We start from the raw sequence: 18,300 nt of genomic DNA, 5'->3' as shown, positions 1-18,300 counted from the left end.
TTTGCACCTTTTTTATGCTCTCCAATTTCAATCACTGGCAAACAGATCTCCTTAAAGAAAATTTGCATTCAGATGTCCTATCCCGGCGTATTCTCAGGAGAAAAACTGCCAAGCTTTCATCAGTAACAGGATGAGTTATGAAATAAAATAAAGTTACAGCATATATAGTGTTTAGTTACAGCATATATAGTGTTCTCAGAGCACAGCAACTGTACTAAAAATATTGCCACAAGTTCTGCCTAGTATTTGCATCTTTGTCCTTTCAAAATGTAATCAATGATCAGATCGTTTGGGCAACAGAAGACTAACCAACGATCAGATGATAAAAATCCAGCTATAAAAATTGAACCACCTTATAGAGCACATAGTAACGCAAAATTGATACTTGAGATATGATTGCTTGAGTGTACAATTGAGAAAGAGATTGACGGAGTTGGTAAAATGCAGAAATATATTAGTACACAAGAACACGATGAATTTCATATCTACCAGTGAAAGAAGGCTGTAGTTTTCTCCTGTTGTTCACGAAGCATATATCTTATTATCTTACAGCAGCTTGATCTTCTGAGAGAGCGCTTAGGATCTTACCGAAGTCGCACCACCAACAGGAAACACAAAGAAATAAACTTTTGCCTTAGCATCGGTCACTGCAGGAATTGCGTATAGCGAATGAAAGCTTCAATGTAAATCTGCTTTTTTCTGCACTATGCTTGCAATTCTGCAAAAGAGTTGAGATTTTGTCTGAGTCAAGTTTTTATAAAAAAATCACCTGAAAAGTGGAGCAATGAGAAGTAAAAGTTCACTTGCTTCTTGATCTGCTTATGCATTACCTCCCTCTAAGCTGATGAACACCCTCGAGAACGTCCAGTGCTTGCTGTACCTTTGAGTTTTCTAGTTTCTCTTTGCTTTCGAGTATTAAGGATGAAAATCTAAAAAAGGTGACAAGTTCTACTTCAATATCTCTTAGTTGTTGGTCTATATGTTCCAAAAACTCCTCATACGAAGATACCCCCTTTAAACTATCGATCTTGTCAGCTTCCTTGGACATGTTCCCACTTGTTGATGCCTCAAGATTTTTCAATTCATAATCAGTTGTAATGTTTGCATTACCATCATTTGGAGCTTGCAATTCTTGGCTATCATCTAATGTTAAAGTTTCCTGGTCAAAGTTTTCATTTTCATCTGTATTTTCATCCTTTGGAGATACTATTCGAACAGGACTTGGAGCATCATCTATAGCAATATCAAGGTCAAAAGCAACATTTCCGATTAACTGCTTCTCCCTCATAGATATTGCCTGAAAATACACGACGCCATGAAAAGGGAGCAAAAGATACATATATATATATATATAAAAGTAGATTTTGACCAAAATGCGGTTCTATGATTAGTGGGAGTAGCTCTTTCACCTGAACAAGCAATATCTATAATCAATGATCATATATCCACCAAAGAATCAAAGACATGGGGCATTAAGACGTCCTGTCAAAATCTCGGGCTTTTTTTATGACAACTCAACACCATAAGACCATTGAAGCAACTGTATCAGTTTAACACCTTTTGGTATCTGATGTTTGAGCAACTACATTGTATAGGTAGAGGTTCCCAATAAGGTTACAGAACACAATATCTAAAGTCTTTCCTATGAGTGAATAAACAAAACCACAGAAAGGAATACTTCTACTAGCAACCAGCTTCGGATTCTCCTTAAGGTACCGTATTGAGTAGGGATTTGAATCTATGAAGTGCGGTAATGATTTGATTTGATTTTTTTGTTAAGTGTCATAATGATTTTAGATCATTGGAGAAAACTAAAAAATAGTCAACCATACCTCATTAAGCTTCGCTGCAAGTTCATCAAGCAATTCAATGCGACTCTTTGACTTCTCCATCGCTTGCATAATCTTCTTCTTTTGAAAAAGTAGCTCCCTGGCGTCATTCTCCTTTCCAGTTTGAATACTAACGGCTGCTTGTCGCCGAAATTTCTCTGCTGCTTCAGACAACCGAAGTAGCCTCGATCTTGCATTATTCGCTGAATAGCCAGGATTCTGATCAGTAAGAACTCAAACTGTTCAATAAATAGTATGCTGTCCATCGAATCAATGACTAAATAATTAGAGGAAAAAGAAACACAGTATTGAATAAAAGTGATCCAAGACGAAATAGTTATAACCATGTCATTTCAGCTTTCCACCTTTTTCATGTGAAATGATAAGAAACATAAAAATCTATAAGGAACAAAACCTGGAACATAGATAAGAAACATAACAAAGAACAAAATTATCCGCAAAAGTATAAAAATAAGGAAATCTACATACATGAAGAAAATACAACAAAGAGCCTATGCAGCCGGACATCTGCAAATTTTAAAGTCTTTAAGAAAATAAAATCCGCAGAACAACTGAAAGACTTGAACAGAATTTTACTCCAAATATGCTTCCAATTCCAAGTTTCAATGTGCTAGCAGTTTTTGGTAGTCGCCGATAACAGGACTTCACTGTAATCATTGCTGCTTGCATTCCATTTAAGGCGATCAGGTTCAATGTAATCACGTCTCCTTCAAGACTTTTTAGACAAAAGGAAATTCTTCCTATTTTCCAGTTGTTGTGGTTTCTCCCGAGGAATTCAATGAAGTCCATTACTAAGAGAAGTGGTAATCTAGAATTGTTTGCTGTGTTAGCGGAAGCTCTTGAACCATCTAGTGTTTACCCCTATCCCTGAATAGAAGTGGTAATACACCTACAACAACAATCCCGCCTCAGTCCCAAACAAGCCAGGGAAGTGGTACTACACCTAGGAGTAAGAGAATTGATGGTGCCCGGAGCTGCAACTACACGGTCCTCGGGATTTCATTCAGATGGAGGGACAGTCTTAATTCATCAACCAAGGATGAAAGTAAGAGAGGCAATTCTTAAGATTCTTTGATCCCGAAAGCCCAACACTCGGCCTAGGAATTCTTCTCGAACCTTCCATCCGTAAGCCAATCAATGAAAAGACAAGACAAGACAAGTTGGCCATCATTCGACACCTTTTGTTCGTTCTCTTCCTTTTATCTTGTTCTTATTGTGTCTAAACACTTTTTGCAAACGACAATGGTGTTGAGGTGAACTTGCGTGTACTTGGACTATTCCACTGCTACCCGCTATCTCCTACCAGCACAAGTACATTATCTAAACTACAACATTGAAGTGCAGTCAGCCTTTTCAATAATACTTCTTAATAAATTATAAAACTTGCAAGCGCGGAATCAAGAACCCTATATGACAGTTCAATTTTTCTAATGTCCAAATTCATTAAAAAAACACCATAAAATTTAACACCCAAAACGTAGAAATCAATCAAAGCTATAACTTTTCAACATCCTACTCACCATATTTGTAAAATCTCACATCAAAACCCTCATACAAGTAATTTATAAAACATAAAACCCAAATTCAAACAGAACCAACATTAAATTTAACACCCCAAAAGAAGAAATCAATTAAAGGTATAAAATTTTCAATATCTTATACACCAACTTCGTATTATCTCACATATAAATCCTCAAATAAGCAATTTGCATAACATAAAGCTAAATTCAAACATACACATTTATGATAAGAAAAAATAAGTTTGGGGGGGGGGGGGAGATAATAAATTTGTTTCTTGTGGTTTGTGCTTCCTTGTGAAGATGGTCTAATTGTTCTCTAAGCTTCTCCATATTTAAATTAGCAGTAGAAGCAGAGAAATATATCATTTTCTTTGGAGTTTTGTTCCATTGGATAAACGCAGAAGAAGCATAATTTAGTATCATTTTTCTTCTCTACTCTGTATTTTTTTCACCACAAGCAGTTGTTCAAATAGAGAAAATTTTCTTTTAATAAATTAAATTAAATAGTGCAAGAAGCAAATAAAATTCTTGGTTTTTTTTTTCGTAGTTGCAAAGTCTTGATATTTCTTCTTCTTTTTAGCTCAAGCTTCTAGAAAGTTTTTTCAACATAAGTATACAGAAAATTTTTCTTTTAATAAAATTAAAATAAATAGTGCAAGAAGCAAATAAAATTCTTGAATTTTTTTTTTTTTAAGTTGCAGAGTCTTGATTTTTCTTCTTCTTTTTAGCCCAGCTTCTATAAAGTTTTTTCAACTTAATTTCTAATGTCGAAGAGTTTAAGTTCTATGAAATATACAATTTGAGGATCTTTAGTTAGTGAACAAGTTATTTTATAACGACAATATCATAATACAAAATTAATAATAATTAAATTATTTAGTGAATATACTTTTATTGGTAAATATTTACTTCATTTGATTAAATACGGAACTAGTTTTGTTGGAAAAATATCTGTTATTTGCTCTTCTAATTAACTTACATGTTATGTTTCATGAAGTAAATTTAGTAGGGGAAAAAACATAATTAGGCAATATTTAAGAAACTTTTACAGACTTCCAGCAACAATAAGTAATTAACAAATATGACAACTAATTAACTATAATTCTAGCAGAAACCTATAATATTGGACCAAGAATCACGTTTTCAGTTACTAAATTATCGTAAACGGTTCAAGTTCTAATTAACTACGTCCCATATATCACGCTTGAGAACAAACTTGGATCTCAATGATTCCTTTCCATTCATAAAAGTTATTTATAAATAAACTTGGGATAAAACATGCATAAAGCAATCAACAGTTGAGAAAATAATCAAATATTAAAATAATATATATTGAATATAATAGGTATATTGATATATACTACCACTAAGAATTGAAAAGTAAGAACAATAAGATCAAAAATATTACGAGAAAATACTTTAAAATATTCATTTATATTTGAAGTGTATCCAATCCGTTGGAAATAAGATCAATATAACTCCAATGAATTTGGAATTTAGCAGGTATAATAACAATGATATAATGTATTAATTGGAATATATATTATACATATATTTCTGGAATAGTTATGTTATATTACATATTTACTTATCACTATTTAATTATATAATTGGTATAATAATGGTATTATTATAAAATGTGGAATTGTTCTTCAATGCATTTATATTTCAATTGTTCTGAATTTATCGCAAGAATATGACTTCCACCAGAATTGATTCTTAGTATATTGCATCTATAATTAATATTTAATTATATAAAAGGTATACTAATAACCGATAATTTTATTAAATATTTATGGGATAATTCTAGCATTTTAATTATACAAATAATAGTTGTATCATGTATATTGCGTCCGCATTTATGAATTTATTTAGAAAACAATTCTGGTATATTTACATAATAATTCTGGTATTTACGTATTAGCAATATTTAATTATATAAATGACACAAGTATACTCAATTTATTTTTTATTTTTTTCAAGCACAAAGGGAAACAATTGAGGGGCGGGAGAAATAAGAAACAAAGTAGTAAGAGAAAGAAGCGAGGCTTAATTAGCCCCCAAAAAATGAGGGAAGAACGGATGTGTGGGGTGTGGGGTGGGGGGGGTGGGGGGGGGGGACAAAGTATATGTTAACAAGGATCAAAATAGATCCCTAGTTTAGTGGGTCTTCTTTTATTTTTAAAACCTATGGTTAAATGCTATTAGTGTAAAAAAAAACTTTCATTTATGTAATAAGTAAACAGTACTATTATTTTCTTAAATATTCTTTAAAAAGTGCTCAGCCACGTATATTTCTCAATTTAAGTAAACATGTTTGTAATTATGATAATATAGTTTTTTCTTTTATCTTATAACAACTACGAGCACTTATTAAGAAAATAAATAACTTATATAAGTTAAACAATAGCAATAACTCCACTCATATTCTATATGTCACATATTTGGGTAACGTTAGACCTTTTGTCCCCTTGATTTATTTTCGATTAAAAAGTGAAAAAGCATGTTTGATGTTAGAGCACGATCTAGTTTAGTTTGATTTTAGCTTTTATAAAACAATTTATTTAGTAACTAAAATTGACATTATACAATAATTAGATTGTGCACTAATATTTACTTCTTTTGGAAGATTTTAGTTTAAGGAATTCACCGCCTATGGCTAACCGACGATTATTAGCAATTCAGGCGAGTTGCAGCCGAAATCCAAATTGTGGGAGTACTTGCCGATATGAGAATTAAAAAACTCTCATTACTCTGGAGATGCTTTGAGGCAAAAGTTGTGTCGGCTCCCTACATTATGGCGATTAAGGACATGTATGATGGGGCTAAGACTCGGGTTAGGACAGTAGGAGGCGACTCTGAGCATTTTCCGGTTGTAATGGGGTTACACCAAGGTTCTGCGCTCAGTTCGTTCTTATTCGCTCTGGTGATGGACGCGTTAACACACCATATTCAAGGGGATGTGCCATGGTGCATGCTATTCGCCGATGACATAGTTCTGATTGATGAGTCGCGAGCCGGTGTTAACGAGAGGTTGGAGGTTTGGAGACAGGCTTTTGAGTCTAAGGGTTTCAAGCTGAGCAGGACGCAGACAGAATACTTGGAGTGTAAGTTCAGCGCTGAGCCAGGGGAAGTGGGCATGGATGTGAGGCTTGATTCGCAGGTCATCCCGAGTAGAGGCAGCTTTAAGTACCTTGGTCCGGTTATCCAGGGGGAGGGGAGATCGATGAGGATGTCACACACCGTATTGGGGTAGGATGGATGAAATGGTGGTTAGCATCTGGAGTCTTGTGTGACAAGAGAGTGCCACCGATACTCAAAGGTAAGTTTTATAAAGCGGTGGTTAGACCGGCCATGATGTATGGGGCTGAGTGTTGGCCCGTTAAGAACTCACATATCCAGAAGATGAAAGTAGCAGAAATAAGGATATCACGGTGGATGTGCGGGCACACTAGGATAGATAAGATTAGGAATGATGATATTCGGGAGAAGGTGCATGTGGCTCCCATTGATGACAAGATGCGGGAAGCGAGGCTTAGATGGTTCAGACATGTTCAAAGGAGAAGCCCAGATGCTCCGGTACGGAGGTGTGAGCATATGGTTGCGGAGGGCACGAGAAGAGGTAGAGGGCGGCCTAAGAAGTATTGGGGAGAGGTGATCAGACAGGATATGGCGAGGCTTCAGATTTCTGAGGACATGACACTTGATAGGAAGATGTGGAGGTCGAGTATTAGGGTTGTAGGTTAGGAGGTAGTTGAGTCGTGCCTTACTTCGTATCATGGTGGGACTAGCCATGTAGGATTTTTGTCTAAGATAGCTAGTGGGAATGTTGTGGCTTACTATTTCGCTTTTCAATGCATGTCCTATTTACTAGCTATCGCTTTTGCTTTGCATCTTTCTTCTAGATTTCATGGTATTCCTATTTTTCTTATGACTGTTGTGGTGATACTAATATTTACTAATATTGTCTCCCTTTGCTTTGCATCTTTCTTTTGGATTTCATGGTGTTCATATTTATCCTATGATTGTTGTTGTGATACTAATATTGTCTCCCTTTTTGTCCTTTTGTCTTTTTTATTTTTTGAGCCGAGGGTCTTTCGAAAATAGCCTCTCTACTCCTTCGGGGTAGGGATAAGGTCTGCGTACACACTACCCTCCCCAAACCCCATTAGTAAAATTTTACTGGGTTGTTATTGTACTATAATGCCATCATATTGCGAAAAGTTATGAAATAGACCACCACCAAAGTCTATAAATAGAAGCTTCTTTCGATCTATATTTCCAAGAGACGTAGAAGTCAAAAAGAAATACTTTCAGTAACATTTTTTTTTTTTTTTTACTAATGTTTGTTATAATTTGATTTTTTAATAGTATTAGTTTTTTTTCCTTATATAAAAAAAATAAGGAAGATAAAAGAATGGAAAAAAAGAACTCAATATAATAGTACTTATACATTTATTTTAGTAGAAAAACTAAAATGAAAAGTGTTCTCCTAAAACAAAAACTGGAAAACGATCGGAAGTGATAACAGAAGAGTAATTAAACTGGTCAGTGAGATCCAAAACCACTACATTGTTACATCGCCGGTGGCCGGAATCAATGGCGTCTCCGGCGATCCAGAGATCACCCCATCACCCACCCTCTACACCCCCGTCGTCTTCTCCCCTTCAACGCCTATCAACTTTCAGATCCACCACCACTACCACCCCCACCCCCACTCCCCATACCCCACTCACTCCATCTCCATCCCCACTCGACTCCTTCACATCCGATCCAATTTTCTCCTCATTCCTCTCCTCTGACTTCGATTCCACTACTTTCTCCTCCGCCGCACTTTCCTCCGGCTCTGCCGCTTCACGTATTGAGAAGCTTCAAGAAGGTCTTAATCTCCTCAACAATCAACTCCGTCACGAGGTCCTCACGCGCCACCACGATCTCCTCAACCAGCTCACTTCATTACGCGCCGCTGAATCCGCTCTCTCCTCCCTCCGCTCTTCCGTTTCCTCCCTCCAATCCTCCCTCCGCCGCGTCCGTTCCGAACTCTCCGATCCTCACCAATTAATTTCCAAACATACCCTTCAGCTTAACAATCTGCATTCTACAACCGAGCTTCTTCAGTCTACGATTCGAACCCTGAGATTATCCAAAAAGCTCCGTGATCTCATGGACCCGACTCATGACCCGGAAAAATTGGATCTTTCTAAAGCTGCACAGCTGCATTTTGAAATACTATCACTGTACAATGAGTATCATTTAGCTGGGATTGATGTGGTTGATTTGGAATTGAAATGGGTTGTTGAAATTGGGCTGAAGTTACGGGCCGAAGGGATGAAGGTTTTGGAGAATGGGCTTGAGGGTTTGAATCAAGCTGAAGTTGGAGCTGGGCTTCAGGTGTTTTATAATATGGGGGAGTTGAGGGGGACAGTGGATGGGTTAGTGAGTAAGTATAAGGCAATGGGAGTGAAGAGTATAACAACAGCTTTGGATATGAAAGCTGTTTCTGTTGGTGGTGGATTTGGTGGGCCAGGAGGTGTGCAGAGAAGTGGAACACCTCAGTTTGGAGGAAGCGCAAAGGCGAAGGATGCATTGTGGCAACGGATGAATGGTTGTATGGACCAGTTACATTCTGTTGTGGTTGCTGTTTGGCATTTGCAGAGGGTTTTGTCCAAGAAAAGAGATCCCTTCACGCATGTCTTGCTGCTCGATGAAGTCATGCAGGTGTGTGAACGCATGTGTTTCTACTTGATATGAATCGTTTTAAAGTAGTTACTATTATATGACGCCTTTCTCATATCAAGTTATTTGTAATCTAAAATGTTGTGATTGCGTTGAGCTTGAACATGTTGCCCCGTGTCGGAAACTTAGAATTGATAAAACTTGATTATAACTTTATAGCTAGATAGAAGCAATTGAGCCAGCTTAAGGAAGTAACTGCTTTGGTTCCCTTGCTAGAGAGGTTGGTTCCAAATGAAATGAATATAACCTCTTGATAAAAAATGAAACCCTCAGGGGTTGGCCTGGTGGAAATTGACTTGAGCCTTGGGGTTTGCTCCCTTTCAAGGTCTCAAGTTCGAAACCCACTGGGTGCAAACAATTTCTGAGGGTCATCGGACTGGGTAAAACCTGAATTAACCGTGGTGCACTTGCGGGAAACTCCTTGCCGAGGGCCTGTGCACCCCCGGGATTAGTCGGGTCTCAAAGAGACTCGGACACCCGGTGCAAAATCAAAAAAATAAAAATGAGATGAATATAACCTGATGCAGTTAGTAGCAGGATTCTAAAAGCAGTACTTTGTGAAAAAAAATGAAATTAACTGAAATTATGGGGAGTACTGATAACTGTCCTTACTAATGTTCATTGTGTAGTTGTGTTTTAATGATGCGGATCACAAAAAAATCCTTTTGTACCAATCCGATCCTGTGATTAAGGGTGTCAAATGTGGCAATGAAGAGGAATATTAAGTTTATCAGTCTTGAAATGGTTTTCTGCTACCAAAAGGATAGTATAGTTGAGTTACTATTTAGAAAGGAATGGTTCCCTTATAAAAAAAAAACTATTTATTAAGGAATGATTGAAGCTGAGAGCAAGTATAGAGATGTTTCTCTTTTGGCTAGCCCCAGGGAGCACTGTCACAAGTTTCTCTTCTATTGATCTCTTTTATTTGCTGATCATTTTCTGGAGTAGTAATATGACATAGTTCATCTATGCGTCAAGCATTTAACCTCTTACTGCAGTAAAATGCTAACAAATAGCAAAATGAAATTAAAAGTGCATTTTATCTGATTCCATGAATCCTAAAATTTAAAACTTGAAAAAAACTTGGCATCTTCAAGGAATTGTAGTCGATTCTCCGCAGAAGAGTCTCTGAAACATAGCTACTGTATTGAAATCATGGATATTACAATTTCTATCCTCAACATTAGTTGCACAATGAAATATAATATTAAAACTCCACTTAATGACCTAGTATGATGCTCACCATGCTTGGATATTGGTATGAAGCTATGTTGCTCGGACTCTTTGAAAATGTTGCCCACCCTTGTCGGATCCTCCGAAAATGCACTAATTTTAAAAGATCTGACCCGCACCCGGCAGCATGTTTTAGAAGTCCGAGCAACATAGGTATGAAGCCATCCAAGTAGATGCTCTACTAGTATTTCAAGAACAAGCATTTCGAAGCTATGGAGAATGAAGCTTGAATCTAATAATTCCTGCTGAAATGAGAAGTCAACCCCAATAGTCAAGTCTCTATTTTGAATTGTATCATGGCATAATGAGTGATCCTTGGCAATTTTTGTGCATTTATGGGAGACAGTTGTCCTATTTCACTTTCTTTTTTGATGAAAAGTTCTCCTTTTTTACTGTGATATCTTGTTTTTCATTGAAATGGGAGGATAGTGGTACTTTTCTACTTTTGGGTTCAAGGTATTTTACCTAAAAAATATTCAATGAGCTTTTATAATAAGTTCTCTTTATCAGTCTTCTTCTGCTTATAAGAAATAACAGCTTTATAAAATCAGTCTTGGTTTTCAGCTTGGTGTTAGAGAAGTTGTGGGAAGATTGAGATTCTCTTTTTTTAACAAAAAAACCAGTAAGGGAGTCATTGTTGGTTGTAGTAAATAATTTAAGTTTCTCTTTTGGAAAAAACAGTCGTTTCATGTTAGTGGTTGGTGGTGGCTATAGTCCTACTACTTCTGATGGTTAATCTAGTTTTCTTAAGTTGTTCTGGTTTCCGGATCATTGGATAGAGGTTGTGGATACAAATATTTCATGTAAATCATTAATCTAAGGTAACTAGTACCCACCAGAAGAATTTGATAGTTAGGACTTCGGAGCGAACCATAAGGAATCCAACCTCTTACCTTTAGGTGGTGAAATATCCGGCTCCATTTATTTTCTAGTGAGATTAGGCGATTGTTTTGGTGAAAAGCCTGATACTTTTAGAAACTTGCTTCCTAATGCTTTCATGTCAGCAAGGTCATCACACAACACCAGATGAAATTATGTGAATATTTATAAATATAGGCTAAGCTCCCACACATGCAATCAAAACATAGTAGCATATTTAAGAAAAAAGGAAGATTGACAAGTAGCTAGACAAAAGAGCAGGATTCTAGTAGATCCAGAAAAAAAATCCTTCTCCTATCCTTAGTATTTTATATGAAACCTTCTCAAATCCTTAATATGTGCATTATAAGAAAATTAGCGGCGAGAGGGCATTATTCTTAGCAGATGAGTGAACCTTTGCACAGTGAAAGGGAAGGCAATAATTGTTGCAGTAAAAACAACTCATTTCTGTTACGCCCCTTTTTTTTTAATAGCGGTGGCATGTGGTCCAACTCGCACACCTGGACTATCCATTAGGTACTTGCTACCTCCCACCAGCACAAGTACCGAGTAATTTTGTTACCAAGGCTTATGCAAATGGTGCTTCAGAGATTTTATCTCCCCATGTGCCCAATTAGAAAATGAATATTCTCGATAACCTATCTTATTTTTTGAATGAGTGGACTTAACAACAGGCAATGTTTGTTTCTTTGGAACAATAATATGTCTTAGGCAAGATCGTTCCTTGGGTACACTGGATTTCTTGGACAAGTACCTAATTTTGAATTGGCTTTGTGTTTAGTCATATGTATCTAACTGTCTTCTTTTTTCTTCAAACTTTATTGGTTACAGAATAACAGAATCATGCCCTTCCCTTGCCAAATCCCAAGAAAATGGATAACCTCTGTCTCAGGAAGCACATGAACTCCCCGCCATGTCCTCCCTCCCCCACCCCCGAAACCAACCAAAAAATAGAAAAGAAAACAACAAACAACAACAACAACAACAAACCTAGTATAATCCCATAAATGGGGTCTGGGGAGGGTAGTGTGTACGCAGACCTTACCCCTACCTTATAGAGATAGAGAGGCTGTTTCCGATAGACCCTCCGCTCAAGGGGAAAAAAAGTGTTTGGGAGAACAGTGTTTTTATGAATATCTTTTTCATTCTTATAAATGATTTGTTGGTTTCTTTTCCGTGGTTGCTTACATTACCACATATTTATCAGGAAGGTGATCCAATATTGACAGATCGTGTTTGGGAGGCATTGGTTAAATCCTTTGCTAACCAAATGAAATCCACTTTCACCGCATCAAGCTTTGTTAAGGAGATATTCACTGTTGGGTATCCAAAACTCTTCTCTATGTTAGAAAATCTCCTTGAAAGAATTTCACGTGATACAGATGTCAAAGGAGTTCCACCAGCTCTCAGTTCAGAAGCAAAGGACCAAATGTTATCTTCCGTAGAAATATTCCAGACTGCTTTCCTAACCCTCTGCCTGAGTCGTCTTTCGGATCTGGTTAATTCTGTATTTCCAGTGTCTAGTCGTGGAAGTATTCCCTCAAAAGATCATATCTCAAGGATTATATCACGAATTCAAGAAGAAATAGAAGCTGTCCAGATGGATGCTCGGTTAACCCTTCTTGTCTTGCGTGAGATCAACAAAGTTCTGCTTCTGCTTTCAGAAAGAACAGAATACCAGGTATGCTTTCACATTTGTATGGCAGAATGTTCTTTGAAGAAAACACTATGCGTATAAATTGAAGAAGCAAAACTATATAGCATGAGCTCACTCCTATATTTCTTCATGATTTATGTGATATCTGCAGTTTGGGGTACGTTGAACATTTGAAGGGGCTGTTTTCCCCTTGAATAATACTATTCCTTTTGTTTGTCGAGTGGGAGTGAGAGAGAGTTGCCATTGTGGAGATAGGGCTGCATTTCCAGAAATTTCATCAAGTTCGTTCTTACGGCCACTGGAAAGTGCTGCAATCAGGGGAAAGGAGAAGGCGTTAATCTTAGCCCTAGGGTTGGGAGTTCCTCTATTTAGCATGTAGATATATAGAGTATGGCCAGTATATATATTTTTTATTAGAGAGTAAAGACAGTATATATTAGCCAAGCTGAACTAATAGTAATCTAAAAGAGTTTGCATTGATGCATGTTACTAAAAAAGGGAAAGAGTATGCATTGATGCAAGTTGACAAAGTACTGCAGATCATATTTCATGAACCTCAAATGGAAGAATCTTGAATGATTTGTTCTATCCTACTCAAATGATTTGTTCTATCCTACTACAACAACCACAATTTGAGTTTTTCCTTGTCTTAGATAGGACGATGTTACAATGCAAAATGAAATGGAAAATAATGATTTATACTTTGCAGCCAGTTAGTTCTCAATGCTCGTGATTATGGTTTGAAGGGGAAAAATTTGTTTGCATAGTGATGTTTTTGAAAGATTAGTGGATGTTCTTGAAAGAGGAAAAGTTAAATAAGAAACTGATTGCTAAGCAAATGCCTATACATGCCATCCTCCCAAAACAGAAAAGGAAAAATGAAAATGCAAGATTTGTGAATTACAAACACTGACCAAGAAACTTTTTTCTTTTCCGTTTATATTTCTTCTTTTCCATCTTTTTCTTGCCCTTTCTCGTGCTATTCTGCACTTTCATAAAACTTTATTCTTTGAGGTCCTACGTTTTCTGTTTATTAAACATCTACAACTTCGAGTGGATTAATCTTTGTAGGCTATTGGTATTCTGAGCTTGATGTCTGGAATCAGTTGAATTCCTTTTATTACTGTAACTATAAATGGTTGATATTCTTATGAGTATGTTATGCTGAATTTTTGTACCAACTGATAAGCACTACCTCTCTTCCTTTTTTTTTCCTTTTCCGAGAGGTGGAAGTTTGCTCGGAGATTGATGGGTGCTGTTCAGCCTCTCTCTCTCTCTCTCTCTCTCTCTCTCTCTCTCTCTCTCTCTGTTCTTTGACAGCATTAGCAACTGATTTTCCTTAAATGTTTTCTCTGTTCTCCCCATCCCCGTTTAGATGGGATAGAGGGTTGGTGATCCGGGATGGTCTGGTGATATCAATAATGTCTCTATCCTCGATGAATTGCTTTTTGACAATTCCATTACGTCATCATCTGAGTAATTCGGTTAATGAATTTAACTTAGGGAAATACATTCAGGATAAACTTTTACTTGAGTTTCATACATTTAATTTTTCTGCAGATATCTACTGGGCCTGAGGCCCGGCAAATAACAGGTGCTGCAACTCCAGCACAGCTGAAGAACTTTGCATTATACCAGCATCTACAAGAAATTCATACCCGCATATCATCCATGGTGGCAGGATTACCAACTATTGCAACCGATATTCTGTCTCCTGCACTGGGATCTATTTATGGGGTTGCAGCTGATTCAGTGACATCACTTTTCCAATCAATGCTTGATCGACTGGAGTTGTGCGTCTTGCAAATTCATGATCAAAATTTTGGTAGCCTTGGTATGGATGCTGCTATGGACAATAATGCATCACCTTATATGGAAGAGTTGCAACGGAGTATTCTCCATTTCCGTAGTGAATTCCTGTCCAGGCTGTTGCCTTCTTCATCAAATAGCATTACCACAAGTTCAGAAACTATTTGTACTAGACTTGTGAGGAGCATGGCGTCTAGAGTTCTGATATTTTTCATCAGGCATGCTTCACTTGTTAGACCTCTCTCAGAATCAGGAAAGTTGAGATTGGCAAGGGACATGGCTGAACTTGAATTAGCGGTAGGCCAAAACTTGTTTCCAGTAGAACAGCTTGGTGCCCCATATCGAGCACTTAGAGCATTTCGGCCTGTTATTTTCCTGGAAACATCTCAACTTGCATCATCCCCCCTTCGTCAAGATTTACCGCCAAGTGTCATACTGCACCATCTTTACTCGCGCGGGCCTGAAGAACTACAATCACCATTGCAAAGAAATAGATTTACTCCGATGCAGTATTCACTGTGGATGGATTCACAAGGGGAGGACCAAATCTGGAAAGGTATTAAAGCTACTCTGGACGACTATGCTCTTAAGGTACGGTCAAGAGGGGACAAGGAATTTAGTCCTGTCTATCCTTTGATGCTAGAAATCGGCTCTTCTTTATCTGGGAATCGTTAGAGGAACTTTGAGAGAATGCAAAAGCTCAAATCATCTTCTCTTGGTACATCCCCTTCACCAGATTTTTGTTTCAATAATGTTGTCACAGCACATAGCAGACCATTATCTATGTTTCATTTGCATTAGTGTCATGCTTTCTTTTATATATTTTACCTCAATTGATTGTCATCTTCTTTTTCCCTCACATTTGTAGTATTTTCCTGATAGTGCACAGATTCAAAGAGATGGATTATAGTATTCAGTGCCTCATTTTATATCTTTGTCCACAGCTCTCATTCTCTGACTAGTCAAACATGAAGAATGTTGTGTTTTTGAGATGCTCTTGCGTGGTCTTCCTGATCATTGGTCAATATTCATATAATGACACTGCCCCCCCCAGAACGTAGTTTTATTATTTGTTGCAATATATATATATATATATATATATATATATATATACACACAATATTATAGTATACCATTACTACCTCTTTGGTTGCCAGAGATTAGATTTTCAAGAAAATGCATCAATTTTTTAATCATTATCAAAAGAAAAAACTGCTGTTTGTTTCTCTCTTTGCTCTGCGGACTGTTTTGTTTTTCCTCAAGTGCCAGGAGAAGAGAAGAGAGGTCCTATTCTCAGATAAATAGTTACAACAACATACCTACCTAGTGTATTCCTACAACTACAAGTGGGGTCTAAGGAGGGTAACATGTACGCAGCCTTATCCCTACATGGTCAAGTAGAGAAGCTGTTTTCGATAGACCCTTGGCTCATTGCGTAAATAGTTAGCAAGGCATTATACTTCAAGTTAGGAACTTTTTATATAACACAATCAATGGAGTTTCCATTTTCCAGATAATTGAGTAGGTGATTAGCAGTAAAAGCAGAAAAAATATGCACAAAGTGGAAGTTCAACCAAGTTCAATTACCCTTCTTTACAAGTCAAAATTAAAGGATTTTTCTTAACTATAACGCAAGTGCTTCACAGGATTGACTTTCACCTTCAAGTTTATAAAAATCCAGCTATTCGGCCATATTGTAATTATCCTTAAATTATTTTATTCTCCAATTTTTCTCCCGCATTAGAGAATCATACTATAGATATTAGATAGACTAATGTCTATATATAACTGTAGAATAATATAACAAAAAATTGAAGAGTTTGCTGCGTGCCTTCGTTGTTCTTCTACGTGATACGACATTATCATTTCATTTTATTTTTATTTTTATTTACCTTTCACAAATATTTTTTTCTAATGAAAACTATAGAATAGACTAACATCCACATTTAACGTCCTAATATTACTAAAAAGATATCACCAATCCATGTAACTACAATTCTTGGAATATTCTTGATATATAAATTACAGCTTAAGGTGATTAAAGGAAAGAGATTAGAGATCATAGAAAGAATAGAATGGACTCTAATTTTCACACATTACTGTAAAATAAAACATTCTTTTTCAGCATCTTTTAATTTTCTATTTGTGTAAATAAATACCCAGCTTACTTCTTCCAAAAGCCATCAAAATTTTTCATATTAATACCTCCTCTTTAGGATCCTTTCCGATAAGAGCAAAGAAAGTGAAAGCCAAAAAAGTTACCTAGTTCCTAGTTCTAGGCAAGAAACATGGGAAAGATCAATATTACTTCTTGCAACAAGAAACAACTCAACAGCTTAATAAAGTTTTTGCGTCCCAAAGTTTATATCACTAACTCTTCAAACTTCAAGAATCTTGTTCAAGAATCTGAGCATCCAACTCAAAATCGTAAGTCAATGCATGAAGTTACTGACCATATTATAAACCCCTTTAGAGATCTTTACATAATCAACGATAGACAAGTGTATTCTCTAAATGTGTCACATCAAGAAAGTATTAGCCAAGACTTATCCTTTTATTCAAATCCGAAGAAAGTGTGCTATCATCTTTTACGACACATGAGTCTTTCATCCAAAAATCATCGCTTACAACATTAGATAGTTCCGCAGCAAGCCAAGAAATTATGGATTTTTTTGCGGAATATAAGAAAATGGAGTTATGGCTATTGGAGATAGAGCCATGTTCTAATTATTACTATGAGGGCCGAGGGGTACGTGCCGTTGGTTCAAGAACAGGTCTCTGTCTATGATTAAAAGGTTCAATGGGCGACCTGATGATTTAAAGTCAGAAGCAAATTTCTTCACTGATGCCAATGAGCTAAGATCTAACTCCATCGTATCAACTTTAGCAGCAGGGATTTCTTTAACTATTGTTTCTTTAACATCTTTGCCAGCAGCCATATTCAACTCAACACGAACCTATTGTTAGATCCTCCACCGTAACTTTTCCTTTCTCTGTCTCTCGAATATAAATAGAGAAAATAGTAATAAATTGTAGAGTGAACAAGATTAATAATATTTTTATATACTAGTATCTATGAACGTGCTTAACGTTAATAATGGCACGTGATGATTTAAACATTTATTTATATGAAGGAACAATAAAATTTAATTAATAAGAGAAATTTTATGTATAATAATACAACAATCATCTAAATGCCGAAAAATATTAGTATTACATTAACATAATATATGAATTTAAAATAAAAGGACATCATCAAAACTTGCACAAATAATTAATTTTGTTATATTAGTTATAGTTTAAAAGTATTTAATGTGATGGTATCTTAACGAACACTTCTTTGTGGACAATATTTTTTTATGTATGTTTCCTCCTAATGCGTTGGTTGCTCTGCCTTAACCAGAACTCTTATTGTTGATCTTGATATCCGTTTTGAAAGTTCAACATACAGTTGTTCGTGCAAGAAAATATACTGTGGTAAATATAGTCGAGCATTTAGGATGTTTGTCCTTATGCTTTATTTATTATATTTGCAAAACATAAGCATACTAAAAATTATTTTCACACAAATTTAAAAAGAAAGTTTCGAAAAATGAAAGTTGAATTCAGGGATAGG

General features: G+C 36.3%; 2 protein-coding genes across 2 annotated transcripts; one reads left to right on the top strand and one right to left on the bottom strand.

Moving 5' to 3' along the window:
- Positions 1–368: 368 nt before the first annotated feature.
- Positions 369–3,363, bottom strand: LOC107810786 (uncharacterized). The gene is made up of 3 exons (XM_016635614.2): positions 1,833–3,363; positions 831–1,297; positions 369–718 (listed from the first exon to the last, which is right to left on the bottom strand). Exons 1-3 carry the CDS (start codon positions 1,899–1,901, stop codon positions 679–681), a joined length of 576 nt encoding a protein of 191 aa, XP_016491100.2. The 5' UTR covers positions 1,902–3,363; the 3' UTR covers positions 369–678.
- A 4,426-nt stretch (positions 3,364–7,789) lies between these two features.
- Positions 7,790–15,615, top strand: LOC107812836 (conserved oligomeric Golgi complex subunit 5). The gene is made up of 3 exons (XM_016638008.2): positions 7,790–9,088; positions 12,426–12,899; positions 14,436–15,615. Exons 1-3 carry the CDS (start codon positions 7,970–7,972, stop codon positions 15,357–15,359), a joined length of 2,517 nt encoding a protein of 838 aa, XP_016493494.2. The 5' UTR covers positions 7,790–7,969; the 3' UTR covers positions 15,360–15,615.
- Positions 15,616–18,300: the final 2,685 nt, after the last annotated feature.

The sequence above is a fragment of the Nicotiana tabacum genome, chromosome 12 (assembly GCF_000715075.1).
Source record: "Nicotiana tabacum cultivar K326 chromosome 12, ASM71507v2, whole genome shotgun sequence".
In the NCBI taxonomy this organism is placed as follows: domain Eukaryota; kingdom Viridiplantae; phylum Streptophyta; class Magnoliopsida; order Solanales; family Solanaceae; genus Nicotiana; species Nicotiana tabacum.
The sequence above is the reverse complement of the archived record's forward strand: the minus strand, read 5'-3'. Positions and strand labels throughout refer to the sequence as shown.

Coding starts and splice junctions, on each gene's coding strand:
- LOC107810786 (XM_016635614.2), bottom strand. CDS start 1,901: ATGCAAGCGATGGAGAAGTCAAAGAGTCGCATTGAATTGCTTGATGAA. Junction 1,298..1,832: donor TTGCAGCGAAGCTTAATGAG/GTATGGTTGACT, acceptor GTGTATTTTCAG/GCAATATCTATGAGGGAGAA. Junction 719..830: donor GTTCATCAGCTTAGAGGGAG/GTAATGCATAAG, acceptor ACTCTTTTGCAG/AATTGCAAGCATAGTGCAGA.
- LOC107812836 (XM_016638008.2), top strand. CDS start 7,970: ATGGCGTCTCCGGCGATCCAGAGATCACCCCATCACCCACCCTCTACA. Junction 9,089..12,425: donor TGCTCGATGAAGTCATGCAG/GTGTGTGAACGC, acceptor CATATTTATCAG/GAAGGTGATCCAATATTGAC. Junction 12,900..14,435: donor CAGAAAGAACAGAATACCAG/GTATGCTTTCAC, acceptor ATTTTTCTGCAG/ATATCTACTGGGCCTGAGGC.